Source organism: Sorex araneus, chromosome 3 (genome assembly GCF_027595985.1).
Source record: "Sorex araneus isolate mSorAra2 chromosome 3, mSorAra2.pri, whole genome shotgun sequence".
Classification (NCBI taxonomy): domain Eukaryota; kingdom Metazoa; phylum Chordata; class Mammalia; order Eulipotyphla; family Soricidae; genus Sorex; species Sorex araneus.
Genome location: NC_073304.1, coordinates 203,139,926 through 203,156,983, shown reverse-complemented (window position 1 = coordinate 203,156,983; position 17,058 = coordinate 203,139,926). Strand labels below are relative to the sequence as shown.

Sequence of the window (17,058 nt, the reverse complement as noted above, 5' to 3'; positions counted from 1 at the left end):
CCAGGTTGGCCGCATGCAAAGCAAATGCCCTACCCGCTGTGCTATTGCTCCAGCCCTCTCTGTATTTTTTAGAAAAGCGATTTCACCTTAAAAAAATTAACAATAAATTTATTTATTGGGGTGGCTGGGTCAGAGTGGTGTAAGGGGCTTACTCCTCAGCCATGCTTAATACTGGCAGTTCTCAGAAAGTCTGGGGCCCAAATCCAGGTTGTCACAGGTAAGGCTTCTTACCCAGTACTCCTGCCCCAGGGAATTGATTTTTGATTATTTTTAATTCTCAGTTTTAATTTCTCATAGTGACAGATGTAGTCCACATGAACAAAACCTTTTCAGAGTCTGCAGTCATTTAAGACTACAAAAGTTGGCAAATACAGAAAGTTTAGAGCCATTACTATAACCCAAGTATCCATAAAGAAGCAAAAACCAAGGATGCTTAAAGTTCTGAAAGAAACAAGTCTTCATAGAAGAAAGAATCCTATTTACTTGGAGACTGAAGAGCTTCTTAGTAGAGGGGGATTAATGAGGTGATGGTGGGATAGTCTGACTTACTCACCTAGAAAAGGGTCAAAAGAAAAAAAAAAACCTCCAAACCCAGACCTCCTGTATACAGACTTCCACGGAATCAATGTTTTTTTTAAATACAAGTTTTTTGAATAGAGTACAGATTTAGCCATGAAACAAAGAAAATGGTAACATTTGTTTCATTTGGCTACACAAGGCTCTAAATATTTTGGTAAGGCTCTAACCAATGCATCATATAAATCTTTTCCCAAAGTACATGTATATGAAAATACACGTTCACATGTAAAAGCATCATTTTCCCTGCTTTACTAAAAATTGCTAACAGTTTTTCTTACTTAGCCTTTTAGCTCAAATATATGGCAAATTCATGTTGCTCCAAGTATACTACAAAATTAACAGGTCTTAAAATAAATCAGTGTCTCTAATCTTCCCCTATTTTTGTCTTGCTGTCCACTCTTGGTAACCCTACAGGCAATGAAATGACATATTTTTGGAATATGCTGCAGGCTTTCAACTCTGCTCAGCCTACACAAAAACAAAACAAATCCATAATAGGGGCCCCTCTGGGATTGGACGGAAACGCCTCCCTCAGGAGGACTGGTTGTTCTATGAGTCAATCAAATAATTACTGGCAGAAAGCCAGGCAAACAGAAAACAGACTGGTAAAAAGGCTGGTCTATAACTCTGTGATACAATCTTTTAAAAAAATATTCTTTCTGCATCTAATCTGTCTTTAAGCTATATCTTTCCCTCTGATGAAAATTAAAGCACTATTATACCGCCATAAATAAGAGGAGTTTTTAAATGACACGCCTTAGCTTTTCTCTAAAAGAAACAAGCCATTCACGGGAATAATGTATGAAGGGTAATGCGCATTTCATACAAAAACATAGGCAGCTTCAGAAAACATTTAAAGTTTAGGTGAATCCACCAACTATACTACAGATTTAAAAATCAAAGTACCTATACACTTGATGCCCATCGATTCTTGGTCTCTCGCTCACTGCTTTTACGGGCGGTACTTTTAACCAGGACCTGCCGAGAACCATTTGCCATCTACAAAGTACAAAACAGTACTTTTAAAAAGCCCTCGCAAATTTTGGAAATTCTGGTGGAGGGATCGGTGTAGCACTCGGCAACTACAAAATAACGACGTCACTACTATTGATACCATACCTCCGACATAAACTTAAAATAAAAAATAATTTCTTTTAAGTTCTAGCAGAATTAGCACACACAGTGGCCCGGGGCAGTTTTAAGGAAGTATTCCGCGCTCTTATTTTTCACACGCGATGTAAGCATTGAAAGACCCGAAAATCCTTTTTGTGATCATCAAGACGGAATTCCTTCCCAGACTTTCAAGTCACAAGGGTTGGGGGGGGGGGGCGACGCTATGACATTTCAAGCGTTTCTAAAACGAGCCAGCTTTCCCTGGGGGTCCATTTGGAGAACACACACACACGCACACACGCACACACACACCCCCGAGACCAGCACACAAACCCCAAGACCAGGAGAACACACACACACACACACACACACACACACACACACACACCCGAGACCAGCACACAAACCCCAAGACCAGGAGAACACACACACACACACACACACACACACACACACCCGAGACCAGCACACACACCCCCGAGACCAGCTCTCCCAGAGCAGAATTTTTGACAGATTCGATGCAGACCTGATATCAATTTCGCCACCGCCCGATTCCTTGTGTCAGGCGCGAGGAACTAGGTGCACTCAAGCCATCCTTGGGCCAAACTCTGGCGCCAGGGTTCAAACACGCCTCCTCCGGCTGTCGCCAAAGGCACGACTCGGAGAGAGCGGGGACATCCTCGGAGGGCGGGGGAGGAAACGAGTCGGGGGTGGCGGGCGCCCCGCACGCCTAGCTGTGCCCTGCTCTGCCCCACCAAGTGTCTCCGTCTCCGCTTCCAGCGCGCTCGGGATGCCAGGGGCGGGCGGCGCGGGGGGGCGGGGGGTCCTCATCGCGGCACGTAAAGATGCTCCCCCCTCCTCGGTCCCGCGCAAGCCCTAGAGAGCCCGAGAAGTAGGGGGGGGGATGGTGGGAGGGGGAGAAAAGAAGTGGGGAGCCCAGCCCAAACCGAGAAACTTACCCAGTTTCTTCCACATGGCGAGGTGACAAGCCAGGAAGCCTTTGCGGATGGCAGCGCACACCTTGGCCGGCTCGGACGAAGTGAAACCCTTCTGCTTCTTGATGAAACCCCACAAGTGCTCCCGCGCAAACTGAGCCGCCTCCCGCCCGCCGTGGCCGTCGCACACGGCGAAGAAGGCCACCGAGGAGCGGCGCCGGCAGCAGCGGCCAGCGGCGGGCGCCGAGGCCCCGGCCAGGTCCGGGGCAGCGTCGCGAGCTTCGCGGGCGGCCAGCGCTGGGCCTGGGCCGGGGAGAGCCGGCCGGGACGCCGGCGACAGCGGAGAGAAAGAGCGGCGCGGCGAGGGCTTTTCTTCGCTCGTCGGCTCGGGCTCCACCACGATTTGAGTAACGTCCTCCATGTACTTCCTCCCGCCCTGGTCGGAGAAGACGCTCACTCCCAACGAGTACAGCCCCGCCATGGCCGGCTGGCCGGGATCCCGCCGGTCCCACGCAGCCCCGCCGAATCCGGCGTCGGGAGCCACTCGGGGCTTCGCCGGCCAACTATTGTTTATCTTCGACGCCGCCGCGGAGGGGGAGGGGGCCGTCCCGGAGTAGGCGGGCGGGAGGGAGAGGGGGGGGCGCGCGATGTCGGGACTTGTCCGCGAGAGCTGGGCCGGAGCGCTGGGGCGAAGCGGAGCGGAGCAGCTGCGCCTGCGCACTGCGCTCCCCGCGCCCGCCCGCGCCCACTGCACAAATCAGACGTTCTCCGCGGCTGACGTCACTCGGCTCTTTGGGGTGGACCAATCCGGAGTCGAGTCGGAGTCACCCCGCCCTCCGCCTCCGACTCGGCCGGGGCTTGCAACGGCCGCGCTCACTCCTCCCAGGGCGGGTTCGGCGCCCTAGCTCAGGTCGCCTCGCCTCCTCCGCGCCCAGAGGGGGGGGGTGGTTAGCCGCGGCCGAGCGCTGGTTTACGGAGCAACTTGGTCTTGCTTTATTTTTTTCCTTCATCTTTGTCTCCGGTCCAGTCTCCCGTATACGGGAGCGGCCTGCCGCCTTTGGCGCCTCATGGGGGAAAGCCACGGATTTGAGCTTTCCACTGGCTTAGCGAGGATCGCGGGGGGCTGAGGGGGTGGGGTGGGGTGGGGAGAAAGACCTTCCTAAGATGAAATGGCGGGAAACCTCACTTCGAAAGTCCGGCTGTGAAACGGCTGGAGAAAGGCAGGATTTGGGCGGGCTCTGTCTGACTGGGCGTTCAGGAGGCCACCGCGTTTCTGGTGTTGAGGAAAACTCGGGGGGAACTTCCACTAAACTCTGGTTTGCTACGTTTTAACTCGTTCTCAACAGTGAGCTTTTGGCCAACGTGGCTGCTTTTCTGTCGACCCTGAGTTCACTGCATTTCACTCCGTCCGAGGCATCGCTTGGGTCTCTGATACGGAAAGAGTCTGAGAAACTTGCCCGGGCGCTCCCGAGCCCTTATTTAGTGGTTCCCCGCCCCCCCCCCCCTCGCCCAGGGGGACGCGTTTCCGGGGTGTTCAGCTACGCCTCGCGGAGCCCGCAGGTTAGCTTCTCGGCGGGATGGGCTGGGGATCAGTTCCCTTTCTTTGCGTTTTTGGCCGCTTCACGCCCAGCTCCTGTGCGCCCTTTGCTGGCTGCTTTCTGTGTTCTAGTGCCGAAATGAGAAACACTCCACAAGCAAAATCACTTCGAAATGAAAAAAATCCGAATAGGTCGTGACGTGAAACGTGCGGTCAGGAATCCCCGAAACCCCAAATAGACCCGGACTGAAGGTGCTGCGCCAGAAGGCACAAGTCGTTGGAAAAGTCGCGACTGGCGCTGAAAGATTATTTGTAATTCTGATATCAGAACCTACAATTTCAGCACTGGAAGGAAATAAAGACGATATTTTAATCATTTACTTCGGGGGAGGGGACGTTTGGGCCACACCCGCTGGTTCGGTGGCCTTTGGGCGTCATTCCGCGCTGGGGCTCACACTAGCCGCCTGCGTGCAATCTCAGCCAGTTGAGCTTAGTCTCCAGCAGACCATGTTTTATAGCTGCATTCACAAGGTTATATAGACCAGATGAATGCAGAACTCCTAAATAAATTATTAACAGTTCTCATCCGACAGCTTCCATTCCAACAAACCTGCCAGAGCAAATAGTTTGTGGAACTCAGTATAAAGTTTACCCAACTTCTCCCCTCCCCTAGACATTACAGAAATTAGTTTCTTCATGCTACGTTAATTTTTTTTTTCTTTCCTTTTTCCTTCTTTTTTTGGCCAAACCCGGCCCCAGGAATCATCACGCCTGGCGGGCTTGAGGGACCATGTGGGAAGCTCGGGACTGAACCCTGGTCGCCTGAGTTCAAGGCGAATGCCCTACCCCTGTACTATCCCTTCAGTCCCCTCAATAATTATTCTTAATCAATCAGGCAGTAATCTCTATGCCAGCCGTCATTACCCCGTCAGTATCTGCACTCAACCTTAAACTGCTGTTAATCAGATCCAGTATCCCATTCTTAACCACTCTAACCCATTGTGCACACACCACGTCAACTAACATCCCTTATCAGTCATTTCCCCTTTATTAGTCACCTCTTCCCTTTTTAAAAAAAAATGTTTTATGGTTTTAGTTTGGGGGCCACACCCAGCAGTACAAAGGGCTTACTCCTGTTTCTGCGCTCAGGGTTCACTCCTGGTGGTGCATACGGTGGTGCCGGGTATAGAACGTGGGTCCAGAGTGTGCAAAGGCAAGCACCTTACCCACTGTACTAACACTTCGCTCTTTCATCTCTCAATGTTCCCATAACTTCCTGTTCCAGTAAAAACTGGTTTTCATGGGGAAAATTACCTCCCTTGAAACTTCAGCATTCCAAGAGGTTATTTTTCCTCTCAAAGATTATCTTTGAACCTGCTCCTCATGTTGCCTCCAAATAATTTCCTTCCTTCAAAAACCTAGACTAATAAACTGCCAACTGCCTCCATACCAAATGTTGTCCTCTACTGATCCCTGGTGAGTCCATTTGTTCATGATTCACTGTCTCCCTTTCTTCTGCTGTTTGTCATTTTCCGTGAACTTTATTTTGAAATGTTATCCTCATATTCCAGCCTGCCTTTGGTATTCCTCGTTCTCTTCATGGGAGTGTGAACTTATTACTATGAAAAGCAAGACTTTATCTTATTTTCCTTATTTTTCTCCAGTCAGATCTTAGATCATTGGCAATGCACAAGGCTTTCTCATAGGCTCGTTTCTCTATATATACATTTAAAAATAGTTTATTCCTTTCTTTTCTCCATTTAGCCATCCTTGGTCCTCCCTCCACACTATTCAGGTTTTTTTTTTGTTTTTTTTTTGTTTGTTTGTTTGTTTGTTTTGGGGCCACAACTGGTGTTACTCCTGGCTCTGCACTCAGGAATTACTACTGGCAGTGCACAGAAGAACATATGGGATGCCAGGGATCGAACATAGGTCAGCCCCATGCAAGGCAAATGCCCTACCCACTGTTGAAAATTGCTCCAGCCCCCAATTTTCAGTTTGTCTAATTAGCAAATCCTTCTAAGTCTTCAAAACTAATACTGAACCCATTATTTTTTACTAACTTTATCATTATGGTAGTTCAAGTCATTCCTCTCATTTGGACTACTACTTTAATTTCCCCACAAGTATTTTTAACTCTTGGTCCTTTGAAGTACTTGATGTTTCAAAACTATAAATCAGATGAAATCACTCCCCTACTCAATATAATTCATAAGTTCTCATTAAATTTAAAATAAGCTGTAAACTCTGAGGGCCAGAGAAATAGTATGGCAGGTTCAGTGCTTAGCTTGCACACAGCTGACCTGTGTCAGTTGGTCAGTTTGATGAGGATCGAATCCCCCATCACATATGGTCCTCTATGTCTGCCAGTGCTGATCCCTATACATAGAGTCAGGAATAAACCCTGAGCACTGCTGGGCATGACCCCAAAGCAAGCAAACAAAAATAATATACAAGCTCTTTATAAGGTCTGCATGATCTATGGAGTGCTTAAATGTTTCTCTATTTCATAACATAATTTCATAATATTTTCCTTCTTCCTCCAGCCCCTATGGCCTTACTGGCCTCCTTTCTGTTCCTTGAACAGACCAAGCAATTAAAGGCCATATGGCTTTTTGGCATTGGCTGTTTTCTCTCACTAGAATGCTCTCCCCACCCACATCAGGTTTACAAGATTGGATGCTGCTTGCTAGTCAAATGTCATCTTAAGTATAGGACTCTCCTAACCATTTAATTTAAAGTAGCCACTCAGTAAGTAAATCCATCACATAGCCTTAATTTAATTCTCTGCAAAAAACTCTTCCTATATGATTTTTTAAAATGGATTGGTTGATTAATTGATGGACTGTTTTTCTCAAAATATACATTCCATGAGAACAAGGAACTTGTCTTGATCATTGCTCTTTCCCCTGAAACATAGGACTAAAAAGGTGTTAAGTGAATTGATTATTTAAGTAAGAAACATGTATACGTGTAATTAAAACCATGAAACTTTACTAAAGAGATTTTTTTAAGTCCCTAGATAAGTGGGAAAGCATACTATGTCCACAGGTGAGAAGCTTAATTGATACCATTTGTTATAATTTGGAGTGGAGCATGCCAAGGATTGACTCCAGGGCCTCAAAGATACAAAGGTAGATACATCTACCACTGACCTGTATACATGACCCTTACTATAATTTGTTTATTTATTTGGGGGCCATACCTGAAGGTACTCTGGTCTTACTTCTGACTCAGCTCAGGGATCATTCCTGGCAATGATCAAGGAATCATATGATCAGGAAACCTATGATCAGGAAAATTGCTGTGGAGAGAGGACTAAGGGATATGAGGGATGGCTAAAGGAGAAAAAAGAGGAATAAATTATTTGTAAGTGTATATGTAGTACTGGGATTTGATCTGTGGTTCCCTGTATGCAAGGCAAGAGCATGATGCCCTGTACTAATTTTTTTTTTTTTTTTTGGTTTTTGGGTCACACCCGGCAATGCACAGGGGTTACTCCTGGCTCTTCACTCAGGAATTACCCCTGGCGGTGCTCAGGGGACCATATGGGATGCTGGGATTAGAACCCGGGTCGGCCGGTGCAAGGCAAACGCCCTACCCGCTGTGCTATTGCTCCAGCCCCCCTGTACTAATTTTTAATCAAAAATTTTAAATTATAAATTTAATCATAATTTTAATCAAAGCTGGATTTTTTCTTGACTATGTGATTCTAAAGTTTATCCAGAAAAGTAAATAAATAACCAATAAAAGCTGGAAAAATAGTACAATAGATAGGGCACTTGCCTTGCCTAAGTTCCATCCCTGCCACCACTTGTGGTCCCCCAGCACTATCAGGAGTAATTCTGGAGCACAGAGTCAGGTTGTAAGGCCTTAGCACAGCCATGTGTGGCCCCAATCCGTGCCACTCCCCCCCCCAAAGAATAAATAGTATAGCAGTATAGTATTGAAAAATTAATATGGCTAATAAATATTAAGAATATTAATATTAAATATTAAGAATATTAAAATGATGGCTAGAAGTTGGGAACTGGAGCTATAGAACAGCGGGTAGGGCATTTGCTTTGCATGTAGCTGACCTGGGTTTGATCCCCAGCATCACATAGTCCCCCAAGCACTGCCAGGAGTAATTCCTGAGTGCAGAGGTGGGAATAAGCCCTGAACATTGCCGGGTGTGACTCAAAAAGTCAAAAAAAAAAAGAAAAGATAGTTAGTAGATAATATTTTACCAAATTGGCAATGGCAAAATGGGCAAATGTATTATCAATAGAGTAGAACAAAGGGTCTGAAAAGTATCATGTGAAGGAATATATGATTTAAAACTTTTAAAACTTTTTCTTTTTTGTTTTTTGTTTAGGGTTCCAGGCACTGAAGTCAGGATCTCATGCATTCCAGAAACATACTCACCACTTGAGCTATCTCCCTCAGCCAAATTTTTTAAAGTTGCAGAAAGGACTGATTATTCACTGATTGGTCACTAGTATTAGAATACCTAATTATCCCATTGTAGAGACAACCCACAGTCCTAAAACATGGGATAGAGGTGGAGGGGACACTGAAGTTCTTAACTCATGACTTTTTGGATAAAATGGCAGATGAAATAGCTAAATTTTTTAATATAAATTAGCAGGAAGAAATAATAAAATATTCTTCACCTGTGAGATTGGCAAAATCATCATAAGTTTAATAATGCTTAGGTCTATGAATGTTACGGAAAAAACTACATATATATTTTGACCTGAAAGTTTACTGCTAGAAAATTATCATTTGGCCATCTTTTCAAAATATGTAGATAGACAGATCGATAGATAGATACACACTTTCACAAAAACATTACTTATAGCAGTCTCTTTTTTTTATATGTCTGTTCCTTGCATTTAGAATACATTTTTATTCTTTATTTTTACTCGATCATTGTATGACTGAAACGCAAGCACGAAAGTTTATAAGCCTGTACCTGTACCTCACAGTGATTCATTAATAAAAATAATTTTTTTTATTTTAATGAATCATTGTAAGTTTCTCATGGCGTATTCAGTATGCCAAAAAGAGTAACAAGTCTTACAATGGAGACATTACTGGTGCTCGCTCGAGCAAATAGATGTACAGTGTGATGACAGTGCCATAGTGCTACTGTGCAGATTTGGAAGTCAGCAGATAAGTCAGCAGATAAGATTGGGAAGTAATATTTGCTTTTAACCATTGAGCTCAGAATCTTCAAACATACAAGAATTAATTTTAGAAACAAAAATTTAATGCACTATTGTGTTTCTTCCTGTGACTAGAACATACCAGTAACATCGATTGAATGACAATCCTAAATTTTCATCTATTAGAATCACTGTGTGTGTATTTACAACTGAGATAATGTGTCTCAAGAGGTCAAAATCTGTAACTCTGTCTTTATGCTGACCCAATTGTTTTTGCAACTCATAATTTTGACAAAATAATCAGTTCATTTCGACTACCACTGTCATATTCATCATGCACAAATGTAAAATGGTAGGAAATATAAAATTAGAATCATTGCTGCCAGAGTCCCATAGGTGTCAAACCTGTATGTGTTCTTAATTAGCCATGGAAATTCAATCTGTCATGTTTTCTACAGATAACTGGTTTTGGGGTCATTAATGTGGACTGAACATTCATATCTTTTCAAATAGTTTTACTTCTATACTTAGTCTTTATTTGTAGAGAGATCTGGCTTTGCCTTGAATTTACTGCTTTTCCTTGACCATTTTTTGAGTTACTTGTTTAAATAATTTGGAAATATCATTTTGTTTTTCATAATTACTATGAGCCATATTTTTTAACCAGCAGTACTATCTACAGTACTTCTGTTAGACTTCTCTACTTGGGTTTTTTCATTTTGGGGGTTTTGTTTTTGTTTTTGTTTTTGGGCCACAGTTGGCTGTGCTCAGGCCTTATTCCTGGCTCTGCTCTCAGATTGCTCCTGGCAGAGTAGGGCTACCATATTGAATGCTGGGAACTTGGGTCAGCCACGTGCAAGACAAATACCCTACCCTCTCCAATATCGCTCTGGCCCAGAATTTTTTATTTTAAAATGAATATTGGTCAAGTAGAAGGAGGACAAAAACCTATAGTCTGCTTTAAATTTAATACTTTTATTTTCCCCTTTAGGATCTTATCAGAATAATCATGAGACCCCAATTCTCACCCTTAGAGCATGTACTTGAACCAAACAAAAATCTATTTTGATTATATTTATCAGAGACCACACTACTATTTCTAACTAAATAATTATCAATAGTATGTTAAAAATGTCTAGGATAGTGCCTGCATAACAATAAGTACTCAATGAATGATAGCTTTTATTATTATTATTAGTGATTTCTTTAAAAAATATTTTTTCTATTGAATCACCATGAGATACAGTTACAAAGCTTTCATGATTGAGTTTCAGTCATACAATGATCAAACATCCATCCATCCACCAGTGCGCATTTTCCACCACCAATGTCCCCATTGTCCCTTCCACCACCTCCACTCCATCACACCCCCTGCCTCTGTGGCAAGCACCTTCCTCCTTACTCTCTTTATTTGGGGGCATCATGGTTTGCAATTTTTGTGATTTATTTCTATGAATTTCTTGATTAAAATTTTTCAGTGGTTGGGGCTGGAGCGATAGCACAGCGGGTAGGGCGTTTGCCTTGCACCGGCCGACCCACCCAGGTTCTAATCCCAGCATCCCATATGGTCCCCTGAACACCGCCAGGGGTAATTCCTGAGTGAAGAGCCAGGAGTAACCCCTGTGCATCGCCGGGTGTGACTCAAAAACAAAAATTTTTTTTCAGTGGTTTTATTTTTCATCTTATTCTCCTATAATCTGGACTCCATTCTCTTTACTTTTCTGAACCACCCACTTACCAAATAATTGCCATATTCAATTCTGAATCTCTGGTTTAATGACTTCTTCATTTAATTTATAGCTTACATCTCATAATAGATATTCACCTTAAACATCTTATTTTAACTTTAAGATTAATTAAAGTTAAAATGTTTATTTTCAAACTTTTCATCTAGGGCCAAGACCTTATATTTAAGTGAGTCCCTGTTTGGAGGTCAGCATCCTTCTGCTTTTCATAAACCACATCAATAGTGCATGACCTGTGACATCAGTTTTGACTTCTTTAAAGTGAAATAAGAATCTAAAAGTATATACAAAGTGCTGCCAATGCATAATTCTTCTATATTTTTATGACTTTCCCAATGTACCAAATATTTTACGATACCATTGTACAGAGATTAAGGTATTTGTCTTGCATGCAGCTGACTGGTTCAATTGCAGACGCTGAATATAGTCCCCCAAACATTGCCAGGAGTAATCCCCAAACACAGCCCTGAGCAACACTGGGTGTGGTCCAAAAACAAAATATATCTATGTGCAAATAAAGCAACAAATTTTAACAGTACCACCACTGTATACCTGATTCAAGAAGTTTTCTTCAATTGATTCAATGTCTTAGGCATGTCTTTCTAAAGTATTCAATTTAATTTTCAGTGAGAGGCTATTTTTCCTCCACCCATATTTCATCATCATACAGTGTTTAATTAAATGTGTAATTAAACAAGAACAACTGGAGCAAACAGGTTCATGAACAAGCATTGACTCAACATGTGGGAGCAGTAGTGTGTAGATTTATCAGAGTATTAAAGTCTCACCCCAAAGGTTCATGTTGCTTTAAACGCTACTATATTTTCAGAGGCAATGGGGATAACTTATTAATCATCCCATCATTTAAGTGATAATTGGTTGGTGGGAAGAACTTCTATTACATAATTTATTTAATTTTGGCAGTGTCAGGAATCAAACCCAGGGCCTCATTCCTTCAAGGCAAGTACCATGCCACTGAGCTATATTCCTGGCATATGTAATTATCAATGGACTTTAATGAAAAATGAGATGACTGAAACTCTTTGTAATGTAAATAATATAGCTAACTCTACCTGCTTATATAATAAAATAAGCTAAAAATAAAACGAGGGGTGTAGCAATAATAAAAACAGGTAAGGTATTTACCTTGCATGCTCAAGTTCAATCCTCTGCACTGCATATAGTCTCTGAGCCCCACAGGACTGATCCCTGATCACAGAGTCAGGGATATGCCCCGAGCACTGCTGGATATGGCCAAAACCCCCCAAAAGACAATTTTTAAAAAAAAATTTTCGAGTGTAAAAATTGTTTTTCCTATTCAGACTCTATTCATGCTCATACTCTCTCTCTCTCTCTCTCTCTCTCTCTCTCTCTCTCTCTCTCTCTCTCTCTCTCTTGATTTAGTCTGCACCTGGAGATGCTCAGGGGTTACTCCTGGCTCTGCACTCAGGAATTACTACTGGTGGTATTTAGGAGATCATATGGGATGTTGGAGTAGAACTTGGGTCAGCCATGTGTAGTGCAAGTGCCCTACTCACTGTACTATCTCTCCAGTCCCTCTACTCACCTATGTTTTTCCTGGTTTGGAGGACACATTAGGAGTTCTCAGGGATTTCTCCTGGCTCTGTGCTCTGGGTCACTCCCAGTCATGTTCAAGGAATCACACAGTGCTGGGCATTGAACCCAAACCTCCTGCTTACAAAGCATGTGTTCAGCCCATTGAGAAATCTCTCCAGCCTTGCCACTCACCATTTACTTTTGAGAGAGGCCACACCCAGAGGTGCTCAGAGCTTCCTCCTGGCTCCATCCTCAAGGATCACTACTAGTAGGGCTCAGTGGACCATATGCAGCGCTGGACATCAAAGTTAGCTGCATGCAAGGCAAGTGTCCCACCTGGTCTATTTCTCTGGCCTCTCATAATTTTTTAAAAATTTATTGAATCACTATGAATTACAAAGTTACAGAATTATTCATGATTGAGTTTCAGGCACACAATGACCAAGCACCAATCCCTTCACCAGTGTCCTCTTCCCTCCAAGTGTCCCCAGTTTCCCTCCTGCCACCCAGTCTGCTCTATGGCAGGCATTTTTCCTTCTTTTCCTTTTAGCACTGTGGTTTGCAGTACTGTTACTGAAAGGGTATCATGCATGTCACTTTGCCTCCTTTCCAGTTCTCTTCCAGAGTGACCACTTCCCTCTATCATTGTCCTACTGGTCCCTTTTCTGTTCTAACTTCGCTCTCCTCACCGTAGCAAGCTTTCTACAAAGATCTAGTTCTCCTGCTCTTCCTTTCTATTGTCTTTGGGCTTTATTCTTAACATTCTTTTAGTAATAGAATGATTTTTTCTGGGGGATCACTCCCCCGCACACCTCTCAAACTGGACCACCTAGGGATGGTCTACCATAAATTTCTTCAGTATTCCTTTCTAATGAAACCTATTTACCTTGAATTTATTTTCACTTTCAACATAAAAGAAGAATATTGACATAGTCTCAGGGCCTTTTTGGAGCCTGAAGCAAGATTCCCTTCTTTTTCACCGAGGTCCCAGCTGTTTCCAAGTCTGTTCTCTGCCATCTCTCCAACCTCACATTTGCACTCCAGACCATCTACTTTCTTGTTCATTTTTCAGGCCCACGTGCCCACCCTGCGCCCATCAACTCAGTTTGCTTCTGTACCCAGAATCATGTGATTGCTTATGTGGTCAGGTGATAGTTCTACTTATTGTGTTCGCACTGCACACTTATATTTCCTGTCACTGGGTGAAGACCAGCAGGGAAGGCAAAGAGCAACACTCAGTCTAATTCCTCAGAGAGCTTCCAGGAGTGAACTACAAAGATCCATCCTCAGAGCATAGCAGATACAATGGAGAAAATCCACAGAAACCCATCAAGCTTAATAGACTAAAGATAATAGTAGGGAAGGCTCTACCAGGATTACAGAGACATGATGCAGATGTTAAATGAACTCAAAGAAATGATGGTAAACATAGTAAAACAAAAAAGTATGAGTCTAGAAATGAGAAAATTGCAATCAAGTGACAGAATTGAAGAGTATGGTAGGTGAAAATAAACTCTGTAAAAAGGCCTCAGCAACAGAGTAACAGAAGTTTAGGGGGAAAATTTTGTGAGTTTCTAGATGAGATGCAGGAAACCTCTAGAAAACAACTTGGGGTGGGTGGGAGGAATCTGAAAAGAGGGCCAGAGCAATAGTACAGCTGGTAGGGTGCTTGCCTTGCATGTGACCAACCCTGGTTGAAACCCAGGCAGCCTTAAGGGTCCCCTGAGAGCCCCCAGTAATGATTCCTGAATGTGGAGTCAGGAATAAGTCCTGAACACTGCTGGTATAGTCCAATTTCCTACACCCCCGACCCTCTCCCATGGAAAAAAATCTGAAAATAGATGAAAAGCACACCAAGAAACTATGGGATGAATTCAAGAGAAATAAGAATCATTGAAGTCCCTGAGAAATCAGAAGGTGAATTCAATGAAGAGCCACTAGTCCAAGAAATTACAGATGATAAATTCTCAGAGTTAAACACAAGCACCCAGATCCAAGAAGTCCAAAGGGACCTAGTAAAGACACAGAGAAAAGCTCCAAGACATAGTGGAATCAGAAGGACAAAAGTCAAAAGCAGGGGCTGGAGTGATAGATAGGACAGTGGGTAGGGTGTTTGCCTTGCACGTGGCCGACCTGGGTTTGATTCCCGGCATCCCCCCCCTCACCCCGCCAGCACCACCAGGAGTAACCCCTGAGCATCACCAAAAAGAAAAAAGTCAAAGGCAGAGAAAAAATATTGAAAGCAGGTAGTTCAAAGAAGTAACATATACAAAGGAGCTTCCATAAGATCCATAGCAGATGGGACTCCACAGGGCTTGCACGCAGCCAACTCTGATTTGATCCCCTCCCCAGCATTTATATACATCACACCTCAAGCACCCCCTAGGTGTGGCCTCTGAGCCAGGAGTAAACCTTAAGCACCCTGGGTGTGACCCCAAACCCCAAGCCCTGCCTCCTATCCCAAACCCAAACCCAAACCTCCTACCCTCCAAAGACCATTGTGTTGTTTTCATGAAAATATAGTCAAAGCAATATTATATATTGCTAAAGAAATATCATTTGGGTAGTATGTTGATAACATGAAGTCATTTAATGTTTCTAAAAAAAATTTTTTTTTCTTTTTGGGTCACACCTAGCGATGCACAGGGGTTACTCCTGGCTTTGTACTCAAGAATTACTCCTGGCGGTGCTCAGAGGACCATATGGGATGCTGGAAATTGAACGTGGGTTGGCCGCGTGCAAGGCAAATGCCCTACCTGCTGTGCTATCACTCCAGCCCTCTGCTTCTAAAATTTTAAATGTAGTAAAAACATTATGGTAGGGCCAGAGAAATAGTATAGTGGGTAGGGTGCTTGTCTTGTATGTGGTCATATGGCTTTTTGAGCCACACCAGGACTGGTCCCTGAACACAAGACCAAGAGTGAGCCATAAGTGCCGCTGGATGTGGCCCCCACAAAATAATAATAATAATAATAATAAAATTAAAATCATTATGGTAATGACCACCTTTGGGGAGAAGAGATGAAAGATTCTGGGGTGTGGCTCAAGAGGTAAAAGAATATCAAATCTGGAGGCAGCCGCAGCTAGGAGCAGGCAGACTCTGTGCTGTTCAGGCTCAGCACGCACCGGAGTGATGATTCTGACATAGGAAATGATAGAGCATTGATAAAAGCTTGTGAAAAAGCTGTGGTTTCATTTAAGCTTGCTTTAAAGAATGGTGCTGCTTCTGAATCTTCAGATAAACCAACATGCACACCTAAAAGAAAACCTAAGAATCAGGTGTGGCCCCAGAGATTCCCGAGCACCACCAACCAGGGTTCAGACTCAGATGACCCCCAGCACTCCAGGGTTCGAGCAGCACCTCGTACCAGAGGCCAGCACTGAACCAACCACCAGCCCGGGTTAACCAACAATCGCCAGAAGGGTTTCTGGGCCCCATGAGCCCTTGCTTGTAAGACCTCCCCAAAAGAATGAAGGAGAAATAAAAATGGATTTATTATTTTTAGAGAAAGAGAGGAAACCTAAGAAGAGTAATGGTCAAAAGAAGAATGCCACAACTCTCTTGAAACAGTGGAAAGTTGGTAACAAATGTACACTATTTGGTCTGAGAATGGCTGCATTTACCCAGCTACCATTGCCTCCACTGATTTTAAGAGGGAGACATGTGTTGTGATTTACACTGGCTATGGAAACAGAGAGGAGCAGAACCTGTCCGCTCTCCCAACGCCCACCTGTGGCATTCCGCATACCGCAGAATAGAATGCCATAGAGAATGAAAGTGAAAAATCAAATTTCAACAGATGAAAGTGAGAACTCCTCCAGATCTCTTGGAAACAAATCCAATCACATTAAGTCAAAAGCTGCGCCATGGAACTCTTCCTCCACCACCGCCTGTGCCAGGATCAGAACCCGGAAAGCCAGGTATGAAGTTCAGTGCCCCACCCCCCATCCACTGCCACTGCTGTCACACTTCCTCCTCTGCTGGATGCCTCCACTTCCTTTTAAACTACTACTGATTCCCTCACCACCTCCCATATGTCCTGAGTCTTTTGAGGACACTGAGGCTTTAGGTAGTATCTTGATCTCATAGTGTATGAGCAACTATCCTGCTGGTTACTCTATGCGTTTCAAACAAAATCAAAAAGAAGAAAGGTCCTCCCATTTCAATTAAAGAGAAGCTTTCTCCCCCACGGAAGATGGTGGTATGGCATACCTGGTTGATGTGAGCAAGCAGGCAGCAGCCTCTTGAGTATACACTATCATCATTCCCCTCCTTGTACGTGACTCATGCTTATGTGACCAGCCAGGTATTTCTGGGTCACAATGTCTTTGAGTGACTGAACAGTGGAAATGTGAATGATTCAGGAACTCAAAGTCACATGTAGCACAGAAGACTCCATCTGTTAAAATAGCAGTTGAGCACATTTGTATACTGCAACTTT

The 17,058-nt window shown here is 43.8% G+C and overlaps 1 protein-coding gene and 1 pseudogene across 1 annotated transcript in view; one reads left to right on the top strand and one right to left on the bottom strand.

Annotated features, from left to right (window-relative positions):
- PPM1D (protein phosphatase, Mg2+/Mn2+ dependent 1D) overlaps positions 1-3,334 on the bottom strand; it is a 47,048-nt gene extending 43,714 nt beyond the window's left edge. Inside the window, exon 1 of the mRNA XM_004608601.2 lies at positions 2,652-3,334. Coding sequence (XP_004608658.1) covers positions 2,652-3,108 — 457 coding nt within the window. The 5' untranslated portion in view covers positions 3,109-3,334. The remainder of the gene's footprint in view (positions 1-2,651) is intronic.
- Positions 3,275-16,706, top strand: LOC101551300 (survival motor neuron protein-like; annotated as a pseudogene).
- Positions 16,707-17,058: the final 352 nt, after the last annotated feature.